Source organism: Echiichthys vipera (assembly GCF_963691815.1).
Source record: "Echiichthys vipera genome assembly, chromosome: 18".
NCBI lineage: Eukaryota > Metazoa > Chordata > Actinopteri > Perciformes > Trachinidae > Echiichthys > Echiichthys vipera.
The window spans coordinates 22,579,175-22,597,838 of NC_139843.1; the positions used below are offsets into that span (position 1 = coordinate 22,579,175).

The 18,664-nt window shown below is 41.6% G+C and overlaps 1 protein-coding gene across 2 annotated transcripts in view; it reads left to right on the forward strand.

Annotated features, from left to right (window-relative positions):
* LOC310961076 (CASK interacting protein 2) overlaps nt 1–18,664 on the forward strand; it is a 61,477-nt gene that overhangs the window by 35,933 nt on the left and 6,880 nt on the right. For both annotated transcript variants that reach the window (XM_083933032.1, XM_083933033.1), the window contains 13 exons: nt 459–554; nt 2,991–3,124; nt 5,910–6,018; nt 6,247–6,355; nt 6,476–6,570; nt 8,083–8,200; nt 10,785–10,907; nt 12,563–12,690; nt 12,863–12,944; nt 17,218–17,291; nt 17,402–17,512; nt 17,747–17,848; nt 18,374–18,512. In XM_083933032.1, coding sequence (XP_083789158.1) covers nt 459–554; nt 2,991–3,124; nt 5,910–6,018; nt 6,247–6,355; nt 6,476–6,570; nt 8,083–8,200; nt 10,785–10,907; nt 12,563–12,690; nt 12,863–12,944; nt 17,218–17,291; nt 17,402–17,512; nt 17,747–17,848; nt 18,374–18,512 — 1,420 coding nt within the window. The remainder of the gene's footprint in view (nt 1–458; nt 555–2,990; nt 3,125–5,909; nt 6,019–6,246; nt 6,356–6,475; nt 6,571–8,082; nt 8,201–10,784; nt 10,908–12,562; nt 12,691–12,862; nt 12,945–17,217; nt 17,292–17,401; nt 17,513–17,746; nt 17,849–18,373; nt 18,513–18,664) is intronic.

The window sequence follows — 18,664 nt, forward strand, 5'->3', positions numbered from 1 at the left end:
AGTGTCTCAGCCCGTATTGTCCACCAACAATACCAGTAATACCATTAATGCCATGACACAAGAGTCTAAGGGACATGAACGCACACATTCCTTTCCTCCAGGCTCATGTCTTTGGCTCCTGGGATATCTTAATGGATAGACACACATACCATGGACACACACACACACACCTCAACCTGTCATATAACCCATACGGAGGCCTGACCTCTTAAGTACAACACCATCCAACACAATACTGACAATACTAATCAGAGGCCGTAGTAGAGCTATCATATGATCCTCGCTTCTGTTCAGAGTCAAAACTTCAACACACACACACACACACACACACACACACACACACACACACACACACACACAAACAAACACGATGTGTTGGGATGACTGGCGTGTGAGTGCGTGTGCATAATACATGAGACATGTGGTGATACATTATCCTTTCTCCCTTTCTCTCTCAGTCTGAGATGTTGCTGCAGCACCAGTCTAATCCCTGCCTGATGAACAAGGCCAAGAAGACTCCTCTAGATCTGGCCTGTGAGTTTGGGAGACTGAAGGTATGAGAATATATATATGTGTGTGTGTGTGTGTGTGTGTGTGTGTGTGTGTGTGTGTGTGTGTGTGTGTGTGTGTGTGTGTGTGTGTGTGTGTGTGTGTGTGTGTGTGTGTGTGTGTGTGTGTGTGTGTGTGTGTGTGTGTGTGTGTGTGTGTGTGTGTGTGTGTGTGTGTGTGTGTGTGTGTGTGTGTGTGTGTGTGTGTGTGTGTGTGTGTGTTCAAAATATCTATGACTATCATTCACCTTTTGCATTGCATTGTATGTATTTGGTACAATCTGCTTAGCCCTCAAGGTAGCATGCCATCATTAGCATCATCACCACATCAGTGTTTCCCCTACCATTATATTAGGGGGAACGCCTACCAAGTTAAGTCAAGTTAATTTTATCTACTAGTGTATTCTGAATAGCGTCAGATCCCAACAGGAGTGATTTAAGGATCTCTTTCGTATAGAACATCTCTAAACCTTGCACAACGGCATGCAAATTCTGTCTCTACATGGTCACCTGTTTACAATTCTCAGAAAACTCTGACAGCGTTGGAGATTAACTTGTTCAAAGATCGTTTGTTAAATTTTTTAAAAAGAGGATCCACTCCTAATGGGTAAAACGAAACTGAATTTACTGACTTAACAGAGATCCTTTATTATTTAGTTTGAGAAGATGATTCACTCTTACAAAAATACACACTGAGTTTGCATTGTGGCTCTGGTTATTGCTCGTATAATTGTAATTGAAGTGTTTGGTGTTATTTTGAGCAGTATTAGTGGTTAAAAGAGAAGGTTTAATGCATTTGCCGTACTGCCCTACGTAATCGATGTTAGCCAGGTCTGGCAGTTAGCAACTCTACCAGATTTCTACTTTAATAGTTGATACACGAAAAAACTGTCTCTATGGCTTATTTGATGTATAGAAGTGCCGAAAAAGACCATGGGATGATTTTGCGCCGGAATTACACTTTAATGTACAGTATGTGTGTAGTTTATGTAGCATATACGAGTAAATCAACTGCTAATCTGCAGGACAGAGATGGAGATGTCTAAGCTGTTTGACATTCAGTCAGACTTCCAAGGTTTTTCATAGAGATTAAAAAAACTGCTGTTGCTGAGTAAAGGAGCAAGGTGAAGGCTACAATAGGCTTCAGGCTCCTTCTTTTCATCATACTTCAGAGATTGATATTTCTTCTCTCTGTCCAACTCTTCTTGTTGTCCTGCTTAGTGTGACCCCATCAAGTCAAGTTAGTTTGTCCAAATATGGTCTGTATACAGTGGCTTATTATTCTGGGATGTGGGGTAAAACGCTCTGGCTCGATTGTGTTTCTTTAAATCAGACGAAGCCCTTGCAAAACACATAGCAGAAGGGGCCTGACATCCGGCTATGCATTTTGTGTCTGGATGGATGGACTAGTTTTTCAGCAGCATTCGCATTTCACAAGTCACCATTAAGCTTTTACAGGTACAGTAAGCTCAAATCAGAGGCGGAGTTTACATCATTATGTCATTGCTTTCTGGTTGGAAAACCAAATAATGTGACACCAAGTCTGAATTACCTCAAACATAACAGAATTTGTGTGCTGCAATTCTTTTTAATCATTGACCAACATGTCTGCTGACACCGATACGTAAGTCTGTAAAAAGTGAAATGGGCCGCGTAAAGATCACATCTCTGATGCTGTTGGAGGATCTCATAATGCCGTTTGGTGAATTTTGACGATTTTTTCATTGAGAGACTAAATCTCCATGTAGTGATTTGCTTTATTCATGTAGTTCTTCTAATCCTATTATTTGCATGTGAAAACACCCTTTTGGATGTGGATGGCCTATGTCAAACATGAACCATGGAAAATAGGCTCTACACACACACACACACACACACACACACACACACACACACACACACACACACACACACACACACACACACACACACACACACACACACACACACACACACACACACACACACACATCCTGTAACATGAAAGGGATTGCACATTGCAGTGTGTTTTACTGTTTTTCTGTCACATCGGTGGATAAGCCTAGCTGTGAGATGTATAGCTGGCCCTGTAATTCAGAATTAGACACACACACTTCGTATGCCTGTTAAATGTTCCCTCATCTGGTCTGAGTTCGCAGTTTAGCTGTGAATAGAAGGCTTTGGGCTGTTTTGTGACACACAGACTTGTGTGTGCGTGAGTGGAGGCTGTGGTATCTTTAGACAGCTGCTGAGTAGTGGATAAGCCTCTCTGTACTAGCTTGACCCTATATATACTGTAAGGTACTATCCATATATTTTTACCACACAACCTCAGCTAGCATGGCTTTGCATATATAGTGTATTTAAGTATTGCTCATGCTGTAATTCGTGCCCTGATTATGCCACTCCTGTTGTCACAACTTACACTTTATCTTCATTTTAGTGCCTTTGATTTCTCCTCAGGTGGCTCAGTTGCTTCTAAGCAGTAACATGGTGGCAGGGCTGTTGGAAGGGGAGGCAGGGCACGACAGCCTGGACTCTCCATCCACCACTCCCCTCCACCTGGCAGCCAGGAATGGACACAAAGACATAATCAGGTAAGATTACAGCAAGGAGTACTGTTAAAAATGTGCTGTAATAGAATTCTATCACACGTCTATTTCTGCCCTCCCATCTTTTCAGCAGCGTCTGTCTACGTAAACCACAGCTACTTCTACTGTTACTGTTACAGCTAATAGGGCAGCGATATTTGAAGGGACAGCTACTACGGCATTCAAGAAACATTCCAACGGGTTCCAACTGGAACGCTGTAGCTGTCACTTCAATCTTTGCTGCTTCAAGTTTTCTGCTGTTACTGTTACAGCTACTATTACTGCTACAGCTAATGTTTCTGCTATTATTACAGCTATAGCTACTGTTACTGCTACAGCTACTATTACTTCTACAGCTAATGTTTCTGCTATTATTACAGCTATAGCTACTGTTACTGCTACAGCTACTATTACTTCTACAGCTAATGTTTCTGCTACTATTACAGCTATAGCTACTGTTACTGCTACAGCTACTATTACTGCTACAGCTAATGTTTCTGCTACTGTTGCAGCTACAGCTAATGTTTCTGTTACTATTACTGCTACAGCTAATGTTTCTGCTACTATTACAGCTATAGCTACTGTTACTGCTACAGCTACTATTACTACTACAGCTAATGTTTAGGCTATTACTGCTACGGCTAATGTTACTGCTACTGTTGCAGCTACAGCTAATGTTTCTGCTACTATTACTGCTACAGCTAATGTTTCTGCTACTGTTACAGCTATAGCTACTGTTACTGTTTCAGCTACTATTACTGCTAAAGTTATTGTTTAGACTATTACTGCTACAGCTAATGTTTCTGCTACGGTTGCAGCTACAGCTAATGTTTCTGCTACTATTACTGCTACGGCTAATGTTTCTGCTACTGTTGCAGCTACAGCTAATGTTTCTGCTACTATTACTGCTACAGCTAATGTTTCTGCTACTGTTGCAGCTACAGCTAATGTTTCTGCTACTATTAACGCTATAGCTACTGTTAATGTTACTGCTACAGATACTGTTTCTGCCACTGCTACTGCTACTATTGCTGTTACAGCTAATTGTACTGTCACTGTTAGTGCTACTGTTATTGTAACCACAACTAGTATTAATGTTACAGCTACTATTACTGCTACAATTACTGTGTCTGCCACTGCAACTGTTTATGCTATTTCTACTGTTACTGCTAATTTTAATGTTACTGTAACAGCTACTATTTCTGCTACAGCTACTATTACTTTTACTGCTACAGCTACTGTTTCTGCCACTGCTACTGCTACTATTACAGCTAATTTTACTGTCACTGTTAGTGCTACTGTTAATGTAACTGCTACAACTACAATTACTGCCACTGCAACTGTTACTGCTACAGCTACTATTACTATTACTGCTACAGCTACAGCTACTGTTTGATCCCAGTTCAAATTTCCTTTTCCAAGAGTGGCTCAGTGTGTTTTTATGCCAGCATATCTGTGTAAATATGCATGTGCTAAGCCAAGTAACTCCACCCTAGCTCTCAGACGTGCTGCTAACTATTATCAGAACTCTTTTGCAATACCCTCGCCACCATCCTCTCTCCTTCTCCTGAACTGAGAAGTTGGGCAGTAGACATGGGGGAGAAAAGTAGAGCTTTCAACACAAACAGAAATTAGAAAAAAAAAAATACTGCTTTAGCGCACAAGTTTATTCAGAGTTTACTAAGCAGAATTTGGCTTTGATCTCCCACTAAGGGATTTATGTCTCTTCAAAGACTGCCATATTTATACTTTAGATGTCTTATAGCACCTACTTGTATAGCTGGAGAAGCTTTCTGGGTCTCGGTAGAACTGCAGCTGCAACATCACAGACATCAGGAGATACGATTCTATCCAAAGGATGATATGAAGACTTTGTAATTGATTTAGTATCATATATGTGTACACTCTAAACAGTAGAAATTGTGATTTTAAAAAAGAGGTCTCTGATTGGGATAATTATAATAAAATTCAATCCTCAAAATCAAAGACACCTCATGTTAAAACCTTTGCTTCAGAATATCCTTTACTTAATGTGTATGTGCTTTGTCGTTTATGTAGAGTATAAGAGTAAATCAACTCCCTATCTGCAGGACAGAGATGGAGAGGTCTAAGCTTCATGACATTAAAGCGTGACATGACAGCAAGATTAAAACTGTTGCTGCTGAGTAAAGGACCAAGGTGCAGGCTACCATAGGCTTGCTTCAGGCCCCTTTTTCCCATCATATTTCATGGTTTGTTGGTCTGTATGTCCAACTCAATTTGGCGTCCTGCTCAGTGGGATCCTGTCAGGTTAAGTTAGTTTGTCAGTAGTTCATCCTGACACTACATTGTAGTCTCTCCCTACAACTTTATTCTTGTAATGACTTCTTTAGAAAAAGTTTTTATTTTATAAGAAAAGGTCATATTTCAAGAATGGGACACAGGCAATATCCTACAGCAGTGCTACATCAGTGTTGTTTTCATTTTCATTTGTTTTTCATTTTCAAAAATGAAAAACAAACATCAGTGTTGTTTTCATTTTCAAAATCTGACTCAACCTTCCCAACACGAGCTGAGGACCTCCTCCTCCTGCACTGCTCTCTGAATGCAGCGCCATCAGCTTTCCTACATCTGGGCCTCTGACAGAACCAGAGACCTTTTTGTTATTTGTGTGCGTGTGTGTGTGGGGGCGGCTGAGTAGGGGGTGTACGGCTTAATGAGATGTTGCAGATGTCTGTAACAGTTGAATGGGTGAATCTGTTTGTGAGGGTTGCCTGTGGCCTTACATGAGCGTTCTGCTTTGATTACCCAGGTTGCTGCTGAAAGCCGGTATTGACATCAACAGAGCCACCAAAGCGGGAACGTCTCTGCATGAGGCTGCCCTCTACGGCAAAACTGAAGTAGTGCGGCTGCTGCTTGATGTAAGCAAAGACCTATAATCTAGTTTCCATTCCGCTGATATGGGATTTTGAAGGCTAATATTTTTGTATTGAAGGTGGAAAGACAATGTCTAAAACATGACTTCACACAAATTCCACTGTTATTCTTTAATAAAGGAGGGAGGCATTTGAGGGAGGGTTTGTTTTTAAACTGCACCTCACCCACAGTAATCCCACGGTTTGTGTGTGTGTGTTTGTTTGTGTTTCTAGGCAGGCATCAATGTGAACATACGCAACACATATAACCAGACAGCATTGGACATCGTCAACCAGTTCACCACCTCCACGGCCAGCAGGGAAATCAAACAGCTGCTCAGAGGTTGGTAGCTCTTATTTTTATAGGTCATCGATGCCTTTATGAAATTTCTGCTGATTTATGGTTGAGATGGAGGCACGGAAAACATCCTAATGATGTGTGTATCTTTCTTCCTCTGTGCAGAGGCATCAAGTTCTATCCAGGTCAGAGCGGTGAAGGACTACTGGAACCTCCACGACCCCACCGCTCTTAACCTCCGGGCTGGAGATCTTATTATGGTACTTGTTTTTGTCTGTTTGTTGAGAAGGCAACTTTCTCTCTAACGATTGTCTACTACATTAAGTCAGAGGTTTACCCAGCAGTAGTCCTGTGTTTGCCTGGGTAGACTGCTCTGCCATAGTCCTGCTAAATTGACAGAGGATCCAATAACAACTGTATTTCTCAGCCCTTGTTAGCTTTGTTTGTAAAGTCACTGTTTAAATATCATGGTTCTACACTCCATGTAGCCCATGGAGTGTAGAAACACCGGGTAGTTGCTTCTTCAGTGGTGAACACACACACACACACACACACACACACACACACACACACACACACACACACACACACACACACACACACACACACACACACACACCTGCCTTTGGGAGATGATGTGGAATGATACCTTTGTAGAAATAGAAGCTTATGTTCTGCGTGATTGATGAGTGACATACAAAACACTACAGAACACTTCAAAAGGCGCTGCTGGTGTGGATCACTTTTAATGGTTCAGATTAAAATCTCATTTAACTTTGTATATTCACCTGGCTGCACCTTTCCCAAGTGAGGGTGTTACCTGCCGTGACCTTGTGAGTCTGTGTGTCACGGCCCCCATACCCCCTGTAGGTAGGGAAGGGGCCATTGGCCCACGACTTGACACCCCTGGCCCAATTTAGTATTGCGGCTGGTGTGATCCCATCTCCAGATAGTCTCTAGTTGTGTTTTGTTGTGAGCAGACAGCAATCACTTTATTACTGGTCGTATACAGGTGAGCTTGTACATGAGGTGTTTTACCTGCCTGCAGCTGCTCCGCCCTGTCTATTCAGTGGCAGTGTAAGGATTATATGAGGAAGACTTTTGTGAGGGACGTCTTGTTGTTAGGATTTGTGTGCGATGTTGCATGGTAATTTGGTGTACCCTGAGCCAGAGACCGCAGCAGGGAAACAGGCACAAACTTGCTGCTCTTACTCTCTCATTAACAAGTTGTTTGCTCATTCCCCCACCCCCACCCTGTTTGCACTAATTTACGTGTGTGCACATTTGTGTTCATGTGCTCACAGCTGTGTATTTTGATATCTTTATACAAGTCATTGTGACATCCCAGACTCCTGTATGAACTCGTATGTTGTTGTGTCGTATCGTGTCAGAAGGCAGGGGTATTTGTTTTTATCCACTCCAGGCATTTTCTTAACACTCACAATGAATAGACTGTGTACTTCCAGCTCATTGGCTCCCTCATTATGGTCTTAAAAGCATGCCTGGGGGAGTCACACACATGACATGCATACTTAGAGTTGAAGTACAGTTGACAAGAGCTAATGTAGAAAACAAACCTGTCAAAGTTCCAAATTCTTCAGCCACCTTTTTTCCCCTGCTGTGAACAAAGCTCTCACACGCTTGAATAACTTGTTAGGGAGTGTTCATGTTCCATAGTCTTGACTAATGTGATTGTTAATCGTTGTGAGGTTAATGCTGTTTGCAGTGACAAATATTTCAGCTGAAGCATGCTCATGATTTATTGGCTTCAGGTCCTGGAGCAGCACTCAGACGGCCGCTGGAAAGGTCACATCCATGACACCCAGCGGGGGACGGACCGGGTGGGCTTCTTCCCCCCTTCTGTGGTGGAGGTCCTCAGCAGACGAGCAGGTAGACAAACAGATTGCACACAATATCTCCATAAGCACAAAATACATTTTTTTTTTGTTTTATCATTACTTTATTGTAATGTTTCTTTTTCATTCTTTCAAACTATTGTTTACCTCAATTCAAAGTCCATTACATGTTATATACTTTTTGTACAAGTTAAATTAATGAATAACAGAAAATTAGCAGAAAAAAACTGAGAAACATCAAACTTGACTGAACCAAACGCAAAGCAGCACAAAACAAAACCTTAATTAGACACAAGGAAATGTAATAAAATTGAGGCAAGGGGAAAAGAACATTAACTCAAGTACTGTACTGACGGAAACATTTGCATTATTTTACTGGGTTACTTTCTTTTTCTGCTGCACCCTCTATAACGGTATAGAAGACCAGGCTCATGGGTTAAAAAAGGAACTGGCACTTATTTCTATGAAAGAAGATCACTGAGATCACAGCAGAAGAATATATGTTTCATCATCATCCTACTCTGTTTGTGATAACTTTGTCCCAGTGCAGCACTGGGGGCTCAAGTGACAGCATGGTTCACACACAAACATTTTCCAGTCATGAAAACACATAGAAAATGAGAGAAAATTTAAACTGTCCTGGAAAAATCTTGTGTTGTTGTGGACATTTATGATTTCAATTAGCTGAGAATTAACTCCCAGCCTATCAGAGCTCCCCAAAATGGATAACACTGACATCAGAAATGGCTAAGTTACTGTATGTTCAGGATCATGTTAACGTTCAAATGGTAATTTCTTATTATATTTATCATATTGTATTTATTTTAAAAAGGAAACTTGCTGTCTATGCTACTATTTTAGAGCAGTGAAAAAGTATTGATTTTCAGGGAAAACAGCAGTTTTATCTGAATGAAAGTAATTTTAAAGTTGTTGTAAAGTTTTCAGGGCGAAATAATGTGCTATCAGATGCATAAAGTTGCATTCTTGCCAATACCCGATCCAGTATTTTTGGCACAATCTGAGATATTTCCAAAATAACTATAGCCAAAATACACAGCTACCGTATGGTGTGCATCAAAACAGGCTTACTTTTATTTATTTATTTATTGATTTTAAGTAAGACAGGTGCCAGATACTTTTCCTGGCTCTTTTTTTGTTCTTTCTTTGTTCTTTATTTAAAGAAAGAGACAAGGAAAAAGTAAGAGGGAGAATATGGATTAGTTGAGACTTTCTAAGCATGGAAAAGATGTTTTCATAGATAAGTCATAGCCATAGACTGCACTTTCTTTAAATCAGACGTGCACAGAGAGGAACCTGCCGTGAACCCTGTCTGTAGTGCCGACTGGATCATTGCTAAAAATGTCCTGGAAAAGTCCCGGAAAGTTATTTCTGGAAAATAGAGTGGTGTTAAAAAGGGCTAATTTAACCCAGGGCTATGGTTATATCTGGACACTTGTACACAAGCAGGATCCATCATGTTGGTACGCATGATCACTGAGGGTTCAGCATGCTTGTAAATCATCGGATTTAATCCCTGTGAATAAAAGGAATATGATCCCTATGCTTGTTTTGCAGCTGTAAAGCCATTGACATTCAAACAGCGAGACGAGCACAGTGAGGGGTCCAAAAACAGCTACAGACATAGATGCACACACACACACACACACACACACACACACACACACACACACACACACACACACACACACACACACACACACACACACACACACACACACACACAAGCTACAAACCCCTAATTTCAAGGTCCTTAACTAGCCAGGAAATACACACACACACACACACACACACACACACACACACACACACACACACAGACAGCCACACATTAATAGGATTACTATGGCCAGATTGCAAAGTGTCAGCTCAGTGTTAAAGCCCTCACAGTCTGCATTTGGTGTGTGTGTGTGTGTGTGTGTGTGTGTGTGTGTGTGTGTGTGTGTGTGTGTGTGTGTGTGTGTGTGTGTGTGTGTGTGTGTGTGTGTGTGTGTGTGTGTGTGTGTGTGTGTGTGTGTGTGTGTGTGTGTGTGTGTGTGTGTGTGTGTGTGTGTGTGTGTGTGTGTGTGTGTGTGTGTGTGTGTGTGTGTGTGTGTGTGTGTGTGTGTGTGTGTGTGTGTGTGTGTGTGTGTGCGCGCGTGGGAGAACAGACAAGAGAAAGAGAGTTTGACTTTAAGTCGGTGACAAGCTCTTTGCTTATGAGGCAGACTCAGTAGTGTGTGTGCACATCTTTCTTTGTGTGTGTGTGTGTGTGTCTGAGCTCTGTGATAATGTCAATGGTGTCAGCAACCGTGAACCAGCAACAAAAGGAAAAGTAAGCCCTCAGCGTTGCTAGTGATCTTCCACTCTCTTTCAGCGGCCTCTTATGTAACATCAGAGGGGATTTACGATGAATTTGCCCTTTTTTTAGCTGTTGTTAAATACTCAATAGACAAGAATATATGATAAAGTTTGTAACGTGCGCACCAGACTTAGAGTATTTTTTGTTGCTGTCTTAGAGCTTGTTCCCATAACTGACAAACCACACATGCATCTACATGAACTTCTTTCCCCGAATCATGCATGCCAGTCTCAACCCAAACCTGTCTCCCTGACCCTAGGGGGCACTCTCTCCCATCAAGCGTCAATGCCTTGCCAACGACAACACTTTGCATCCAGAGCTCCTCCCTTAAGCCACGGCCCCGCCCCTCAGACTGATGACTCATATGGCTATGATCCCACAGGTACTCACTCACTCACTCACTCACACAACTTTCCTCTGGGTGTCTTTTCAACACCTGTGACACATTCATGCCCCCATAGCACGTAGCCCTGTGCTTATCAGGAAGTTCAGAATGAGAGTGCAGTGTTCAGTCCCATGTCTCTGAGCTTGGAGGGCCCCATGGTGTTGAATGCTGAACTATAGTCTATGAACAGAATTCTCACGTGTGTTGCTTTGGTCCAGGTGGGAAAGGGCAGTGTTGAGGGTCAGGGACTTGGTATCAGCTGTTGATCTATTTGGCTATTTGAGGTGATGAAGATTTTAACTAACTGCTCAAAACACTCCATGACGTTTTCTGTTGATGCTTGTTTCTTGTGTGTCAGTCTGAGGGTCTTGCTCCTCAGGAGGGTCGTTGGGCCTTGTCTGTGCCCAGAGGCCCATTGTCTCATAATCCGTCCATGATCCCAGGTTTCACATTTCCCTCCCAAACAGCACCCTGATCCCAGTCCCCTTTGACCGACCCTGATGCTGGTGCTCAGTGTCAGCTAGATACAGTATGTGAGGCATACAGTGAGTGTGTGTCTAAAGTGTGTGTGTGTTTGTTAGGTGCTCCACTTGACAGTCAGCTCTCAGCCCCAGCTAGTCCTGCTAGCCCCACTCAGGACATTTGGGTCCTCAGGAGCTCTCCCACTGGTAAGGGTGTGTGGTCCCAAACCTCTGCCAGCCAACCAACTCTGTGTGAACCTTTTGACCAGATCCCACCCTAGCCATTCTAACACACTGGGCCTCTTTAAGGAAGCTTATTCCCATCTTTATCCCTTTACATCCCAACGTATTGGCCTTACCATGCCACCCTGCAAATCCCATGCTCCCCCTGCAACCCTAATCCAGTAACCATACCCACTGAGTTATCTTGCAGCGGGACATAACGGTAAGTGAGCAACACTTTTTTAAAGCCTTATCTTTAAGCCCTTTGTTATTCCTGTTTCTTTTTTTCCAGCTTGCTGGTGCAGCTGTCTCCATCGAAAGTCCTGTCATCTGTGTTGATTTATGACAAGTGTTGTTTTGTTTTCATAAGCAAGGAGATTATGTCGTCTATAATTCCAGATCGTTTATCATTTATAGAAATATTGCGATATCGTTTGAGTGTCAGATCAGAGGATTGATATCTAAAGAATAAAAGCTAATTAAGATGCTTTGACATGTTGTTTGTTTAGTTCATAAAAAAACATAAATGTGATTTCGGGGGGGTTCATGCTGTAACTTGCTTTCTTGAACTGTTGTTTGTTGCACCATGTAAGTCACCTTAAAATCACAAATCGTCAGTTTTACATTTCTGTTAATGTACAGATTAAAGAAATTATATATAATTAGTGAACTTTAGAATTGTTGATGGACCTATTTTTCACTTTAGACAGCCAGGTTAGCTTTCAGGCTTTTCTAACTATTCGACTCTGGGAAAGAAAGTAAATACACTTATTAAATGTTAAATCTCTCTATTTAGGGTGAAAAGGAATTTCTAATAGCTTGTTAAAAGTGTTTTTGCGGGGCTCTCAGACCACATACCTAAAGCTACAAATTCTCCTCTCCGATCTGACGTTCTCTCCTGATTTCTGAACTATCACGTTCTTTGCGGGTCTGATTCAGTGTGATCGTTCTCCATTTGTTTACTCTCAGGTGACAGGAACAGCATTGGCAGTGCCGGCAGTGTTGGCAGCAGCCGCAGCGCCGGTAGCGGCCAGAGCTCAGACAGCAGCCACAAACAGAATGGGATTCACAATCGCCACAATGCTGACACTGGCAAGGTTAGATCTGCTCAGATTTCTCCACTATTACCACACAGAGGTCACGTCACTTACAATGTTACCAGTGATGGGACTCTCCTTGTTGGATATATTGTCTGCAGTGCACCTCAGTAATTCTCGAGAATCTTCGCTTGTACCCATTGTATCTTCCTTCATGATTTCTGGTGTGCAGCTGGCGCCCTCTGCTGGTGAACCAGGAGACCATCTTCACATTGCAGGAGCCGACCACAGCAAACAGGCAGACGGATCCACAGGTTGGTCAGAGAATAAAACACGTTCTGTCTTCTGTTTGATGAGAATTCTATCAATTCTAATGATGAGACTTCTCCTTTCTACCAACACAATCTTTTTTCACAGTTGAAAAACTTAAAAAGTCGTGATATGAATATGGGAATAACTTAACAGAATAATATAATAAAGAATAACAATGAAATGGTTGTTTGACAACAAATGATGTATGTATAGTATGATTAGTTTGGGTAGACATAGCATTTCCTGAGTCTACACAACCCTACGCTTTCACTCCACTAAAAAGTGTACACACACTGCAGTCACACTGGTTACACATTTGCGTTATAACTCTGAGACAGGTGCTCTTATCCATGGCCTCCACTGTTAAGCTTAGAAAAAGGAAGGCAGTGCATTAACACAGGTGGGGGAAACTGGCCAAAGACATTAGTTTGTTTGGGAAATCCACATAATCTTAACTTTCCAAACTCCTCGACTCCTGCAGAGACTGCAGAGGAATAATAATTGAGGATTCACTCTGATTTAAGCTTGGCATTCAGCAAATGCTAAAAAAAAAAATGAAGATGAATTTGAAATTTATTTTATGACCTTTTGTTGTTAATGTTTAACTATTTATACTATATATATGTAAGTATTGTAGTTTTTTTCTCTAAATATAATGACCTTTTTCTAGAAATTCCGACTTATTTCTCATAACATTTTGACTTTAGTCTTAAAATCTATGATGTTTTGTCCTAAATGTGCTCCTATTAATCCGTATTTTGGAGGGTAAGATTATATCAGTGCAAGAAAACCAAGAAAGAAGATAAACTTAATTCCCTTCATTTCCTGAGACTTGGATACATTTTAGGACTCATACCCAAGGTATACATGATGGTGAACAGCATGAAAGCCCCAGATACTATCACTGTAACATGTTAAACATCACTGGGCCTACTTCTACCTGAGGAATGTGATTAAAGGCAAATATAGCAGTAGTGGTTTGGTTCTGCAGGTAGAGTAGTTATTGCTGTCAGTCTGAAAGGAAATGAGAGGAGAGGAGAGAGTAAAGGCTGACCTCACCTCACCACAGAAACCAATAAAACCCAAACGCTTCTCTAAACACACACAGCTCATGATAGCACCTGATCACCTGTTTAAGGACACACTACAGGCTAGCAGAATGTATTTTTCAGTGCATGGCAGGTGCAGAAAAGTAACAGAAAAGTGCACATTTCAAGCTGTTCTCTAGACATGCTGAGAAGAGGCTTTGTAAATGTAATGTTGTGACTTGAAGCAGAGGATGTCTGTTGACCTCAGGCTGAATAGGAGGGAGGGTTAAAGTGAAGGAGAAGAGAAATGAGGAGTTGGAGGGAGGGGTCAGAGGGAGGAGACAGGAACAGAAGCAGAAAGAGCACAACATATTTGTCAAATGAAGGAGAAAGAGAACAGATCAGAGGACAAAAACTGGAAGAAATGTCGGTCTGCGTGAAGGATAGTCAGAAGGAGGGATGAAGTGCCAAACATCAGGAGCTCTGCCGTTTTCCTTCCTCCTGAAGGGTAAGAAGTCATGTGTGGATTGTTTGATGTGTGTCCAGACTGCAGGGGAACCAGCATTTCTTTCACTAGTTAGATGTGACCGCTCACCTCACATTAGTGTTTATTTGAATCAATGCGGATGCAGTGAGAAAATGCTCCTGATGAACTGACATGAATTTTCTAGGTCCAAATTTAACATTTGCGCTATTTTTTTTGTTGCAATTTTTCTTCTCTTCTGTTAGAGTGGTCAGAGATAGAAAATATTGGTAAAACAACAAGCTTTTAAAAGAATTTTATTCTAAACGTATATATAAAATCACTGTTTTTTGGAGTGTACACACCTTATTTTATCTGAGCTTTGTGAGGAGCAGCCCGCTTCTCGAGCCAAAAGCTTTGTCTCTTGCCCCAAGGCCAAATACCTCTCCACAAGGTGCTGTGTGCATTGCTCTTTGGGCCCCCTGACCTTCACAACAAAGTAGAGAAAAATAACAAAGAAAAGTGGAAAGCATCCGGTCTAGATTCGGAAAACCTGAGGTTCTTTGGCCCCAGGGCGTCTTAACTTTTGGATTCATCTAAAAGTATTATTTCCCAATAGAAATACACTTCTTCTCTGGGGTTGGATGAAAAGATTGATATCACACTGGTATCAGAACAGGAGTCAGGACATGGTTAGCTTTAGCTTAGCATAAACTGGTGGCAGGGGGAAATAGTTAGCCTGACCTGTTAAAAAAGTTTACCCACCTTGTATCGTGTTTGTTTAATATGTACCACATACTGTATATAAAGATGGACGTCACAGCTCCACTTCCTCCCACTGTACATAAGTGAAGCCAAAATATCCCAAATATGGGAACCGCTGTGTTGTCATTTGCAACCTTAGCCTGTGCAGTAGGGATCCGCGGGATCGATGTCACCAGCTCAACCAATCACAAATCCATCCCAGCTGTCAATCATGACATTTCGCCTTGTTTTTTAAGCATTAAATAAGCCAAACTAAACGAACTGAAAAATGATCACTTGAACAAACCATGATCAGAACTACCTAAAACGTCGGAAACCATCTCAACCACAAGGGGCCTATCCAGATGTTTTGGCTTCACATCCCTCTTTATATACAGTCTATGGTCTGTACACAACAGAAGTGTAATACAAAGTCAGTTTCTATCAATCTGCATAGTGCCAAACCTGGCTTATTTTAACACTTCTGTAATAACACAACATGTAAATTAGTGATCTACTTCTTTTCCTGGCTCAAGTTCTGTACTTAAAGAAGAAAGCAGATAAGCGTTTACACTAATGTTGACTTATGCCTTATTATGAAGGTCCTAAAAAATATCAGTCATCTTTCAAATCACTCCTCTGTGTGTTTGTGATCATCAAAAGGTAGATGCACTGTGAGGTATTAAAGAGCAGAAAGAAAAAGGATGAAAACACTGGCCTGAGGCAAAACCTGGGTAGAGGTGGAGAAATGTGAGGAAAGGAGCATTCCTCAGAGATCTGTGGTAATGTGAAGTGACTGAAGGAGAGATGAGTCACGAGTGTGTTCAGTGGGTTTTCAGATCAGGTAGATAACACACCTTCACTCACCTGGAGTGACACAAAAACAACAGCTGCAAGAAGACTCATTCAGCCTGATGAACATGACCCATGTTCATACACACTATATGAGGGAACTCGCTCAAATGTGTATTATTCTAAGCATTTGTTACCAGACACTTGTCTAGGGTCAATATGGGATTTTTAAGAAATAAATACTGTCGCCATTATTGTGAATTTTTGAGCTGGAATGAAAATAAACAGTTTCTATGTGTCAACCAAATATTGAAATCAACTCTGATAAAATAAAGAATGAAAATGAAATAAATAGCAAAATTAACGTAATGTTCAGTATCAATCAATTGCCGACCAATTAAAGTTGTAATTTTCAAATTTGAAACACTTTGCATCTAGCGGCCGCTTTGGCCGTAAGAGTTCCTTTGGAAACTGAACAGTGTTTACTGTATAACTGTATGCTCCATATTTCTATTGATCCGCCATTGTGAGTCAGAAGAAATGAAATGTTCCTGCACCGGTCAGACACATCAGAGCGAGCGTGACTCGGAATTAGGACTTGAACTTTCCATTTCATTGCACTTTTACTCGTCAGAAGTAGAAAGTTCCTGATTTCTGAGTACAATGGAACGCAGCATAATCAGCAGTGACCAGCTCCACCTGGGCAGACCAACCGCTGCTGACTGACGTGAAAAGCATCGCTAACATTTGAATATAGCGAGGGAATGTCACCACAGACACTCAGATTTCTCGGCAAAGAGGCAACAAGTGCTTTCATTAGTGGGTCATGTGATCTATCACCGTTGTTTTAAGTCACTCTTTGATGGATACAAACTTAAAAGACAGTTAAATAGATGAAATCTTATGGATTTCAACTTTAAATAAAGAATAATTACAAATAACTAAATAAGCTTCATGTTCAGTATCAGTCAGTATCAATCTCTAAATGACCCCCAGCATTGTTTTATGTGTTCTGTAAAAAAGGTTTTCATGTCGACACATATCGCATATATGCCGATAGATAGATACCGATGTCTGTGATGACCGATATACCAGTCTTGCTGTACGTGCTTCTACCTGTTGAGTCTTTGTCTTGGTGATGTTACACTGTTGCCTTGTTTCTGTCAGGGTGTGCTGACCCTGCAGACACCCACAATAAAGCATGATGGAGGCTGTCGTCCTGTACGATTGATCATGTGTGTTTTCTAGGTGGTTCCCGTCGGCACGCCAACGGCACTCCTCAGAAAGGCTTTGTGAGGCCAGAAGAGCTTCTGAAGGGCAAGGTGTGTATGCGTGTGCGTGTGCGTGTGCGTGCATGCGCGTGTGTGCGTGTGTGCGTGTGTGTGTGTGTGTGAGAGACACAGTCTCACAAACATTCTGCCTCTCTTGTCAGGACTCTGAGGCCATCTATCAGTGGTTGTGTGAGTTCCAGTTGGAGCATTACACATCCAACTTCATCAACGCAGGATATGATGTACCCACCATCAGCAGGATGACCCCTGAGGTGTGTGTGTGTGTGTTTTTTTTTTTTTTACCACCTTCTTTCTCCATCCGTTTTTGCATGTCTGCATTGTTTCCTTCATGTATACTGCAAATCCTGGTGACATATTGTATAGCTTTCATTTTCCTGTAAATCAAGACCAACTCATTTACTAATTGGACTGTAGCAGTAAATCTTTGAAGGATGCAATGTCTTCTCTCTTGTTTTTGAAGTTCCTACATGTGTTTTGTTCTTCAGGACCTGACAGCAGTCGGAGTGACCAAACCAGGCCACAGAAAGAAGATCTCAATGGAGATTGGCAAGCTGAGCATCCCAGAGTGGCTGCCTGATTACATTCCTGTGAGGAGACACCTCTAATGCATGTTGTAACTCATGAAATGCAGCTACTTCTCATGGATTTGTTGTAAAACTTTGGACTTAGCTGCACTGCATGGATCTGGCGTTGCTTGCTTCATAACTTTAGCTGATACAATAATTGCAAACAGAAAACCAGTTAGATCCCAGAGAGTCCAGATGAATTAGCTGACGTGATCCACTCAAGACAGTGTTTTACCGTCAGCTAGCTTGCAATTCATCCGTATTGGCAAGCAAGTCAACATTAGCTAGCTAAAACCAGAATATACAGTATTTAAATCACGAAAAATTGAAATTATTGATTAAAATTGTTCCCGAGACCTTTATATAGAAGTCAGGCCACAGGCTGTTTGAGGCAACCGGGAAAGTCAGGGAATGTCAAATTTTTAAGTCATGTTACAACTAGTTCACCCGTTGGTACACAGTGACACACAGAACGTTTAAAATCAGCCAAGCACAACATCCAGGATGATTCTGATTGACCTGACTCTTTGTGTCTGTTGCTCTCAGTCGGACCTGGGGGAGTGGCTGAGTGTGATTGGACTGCCTCAGTATCAGAAGAGATTATGTGACAACGGCTATGACTCCATTACTATTGTCAAAGACATCACCTGGGAGGACCTGCAGGAGATAGGCATCACCAAACTGGGTGAGCAGTTAGACCGGATTTCTATTAAATTTACTGTAGATATGCGTGGTTTGTGAGTTGAAGCTGTTCTTTTTTTGACCTTTGCCCTTAAGAAAGATCCTGAAATAAAATTGAAAGCTCTAGAAAAAGTGAGGAAGTTGACCTAAAGTAAA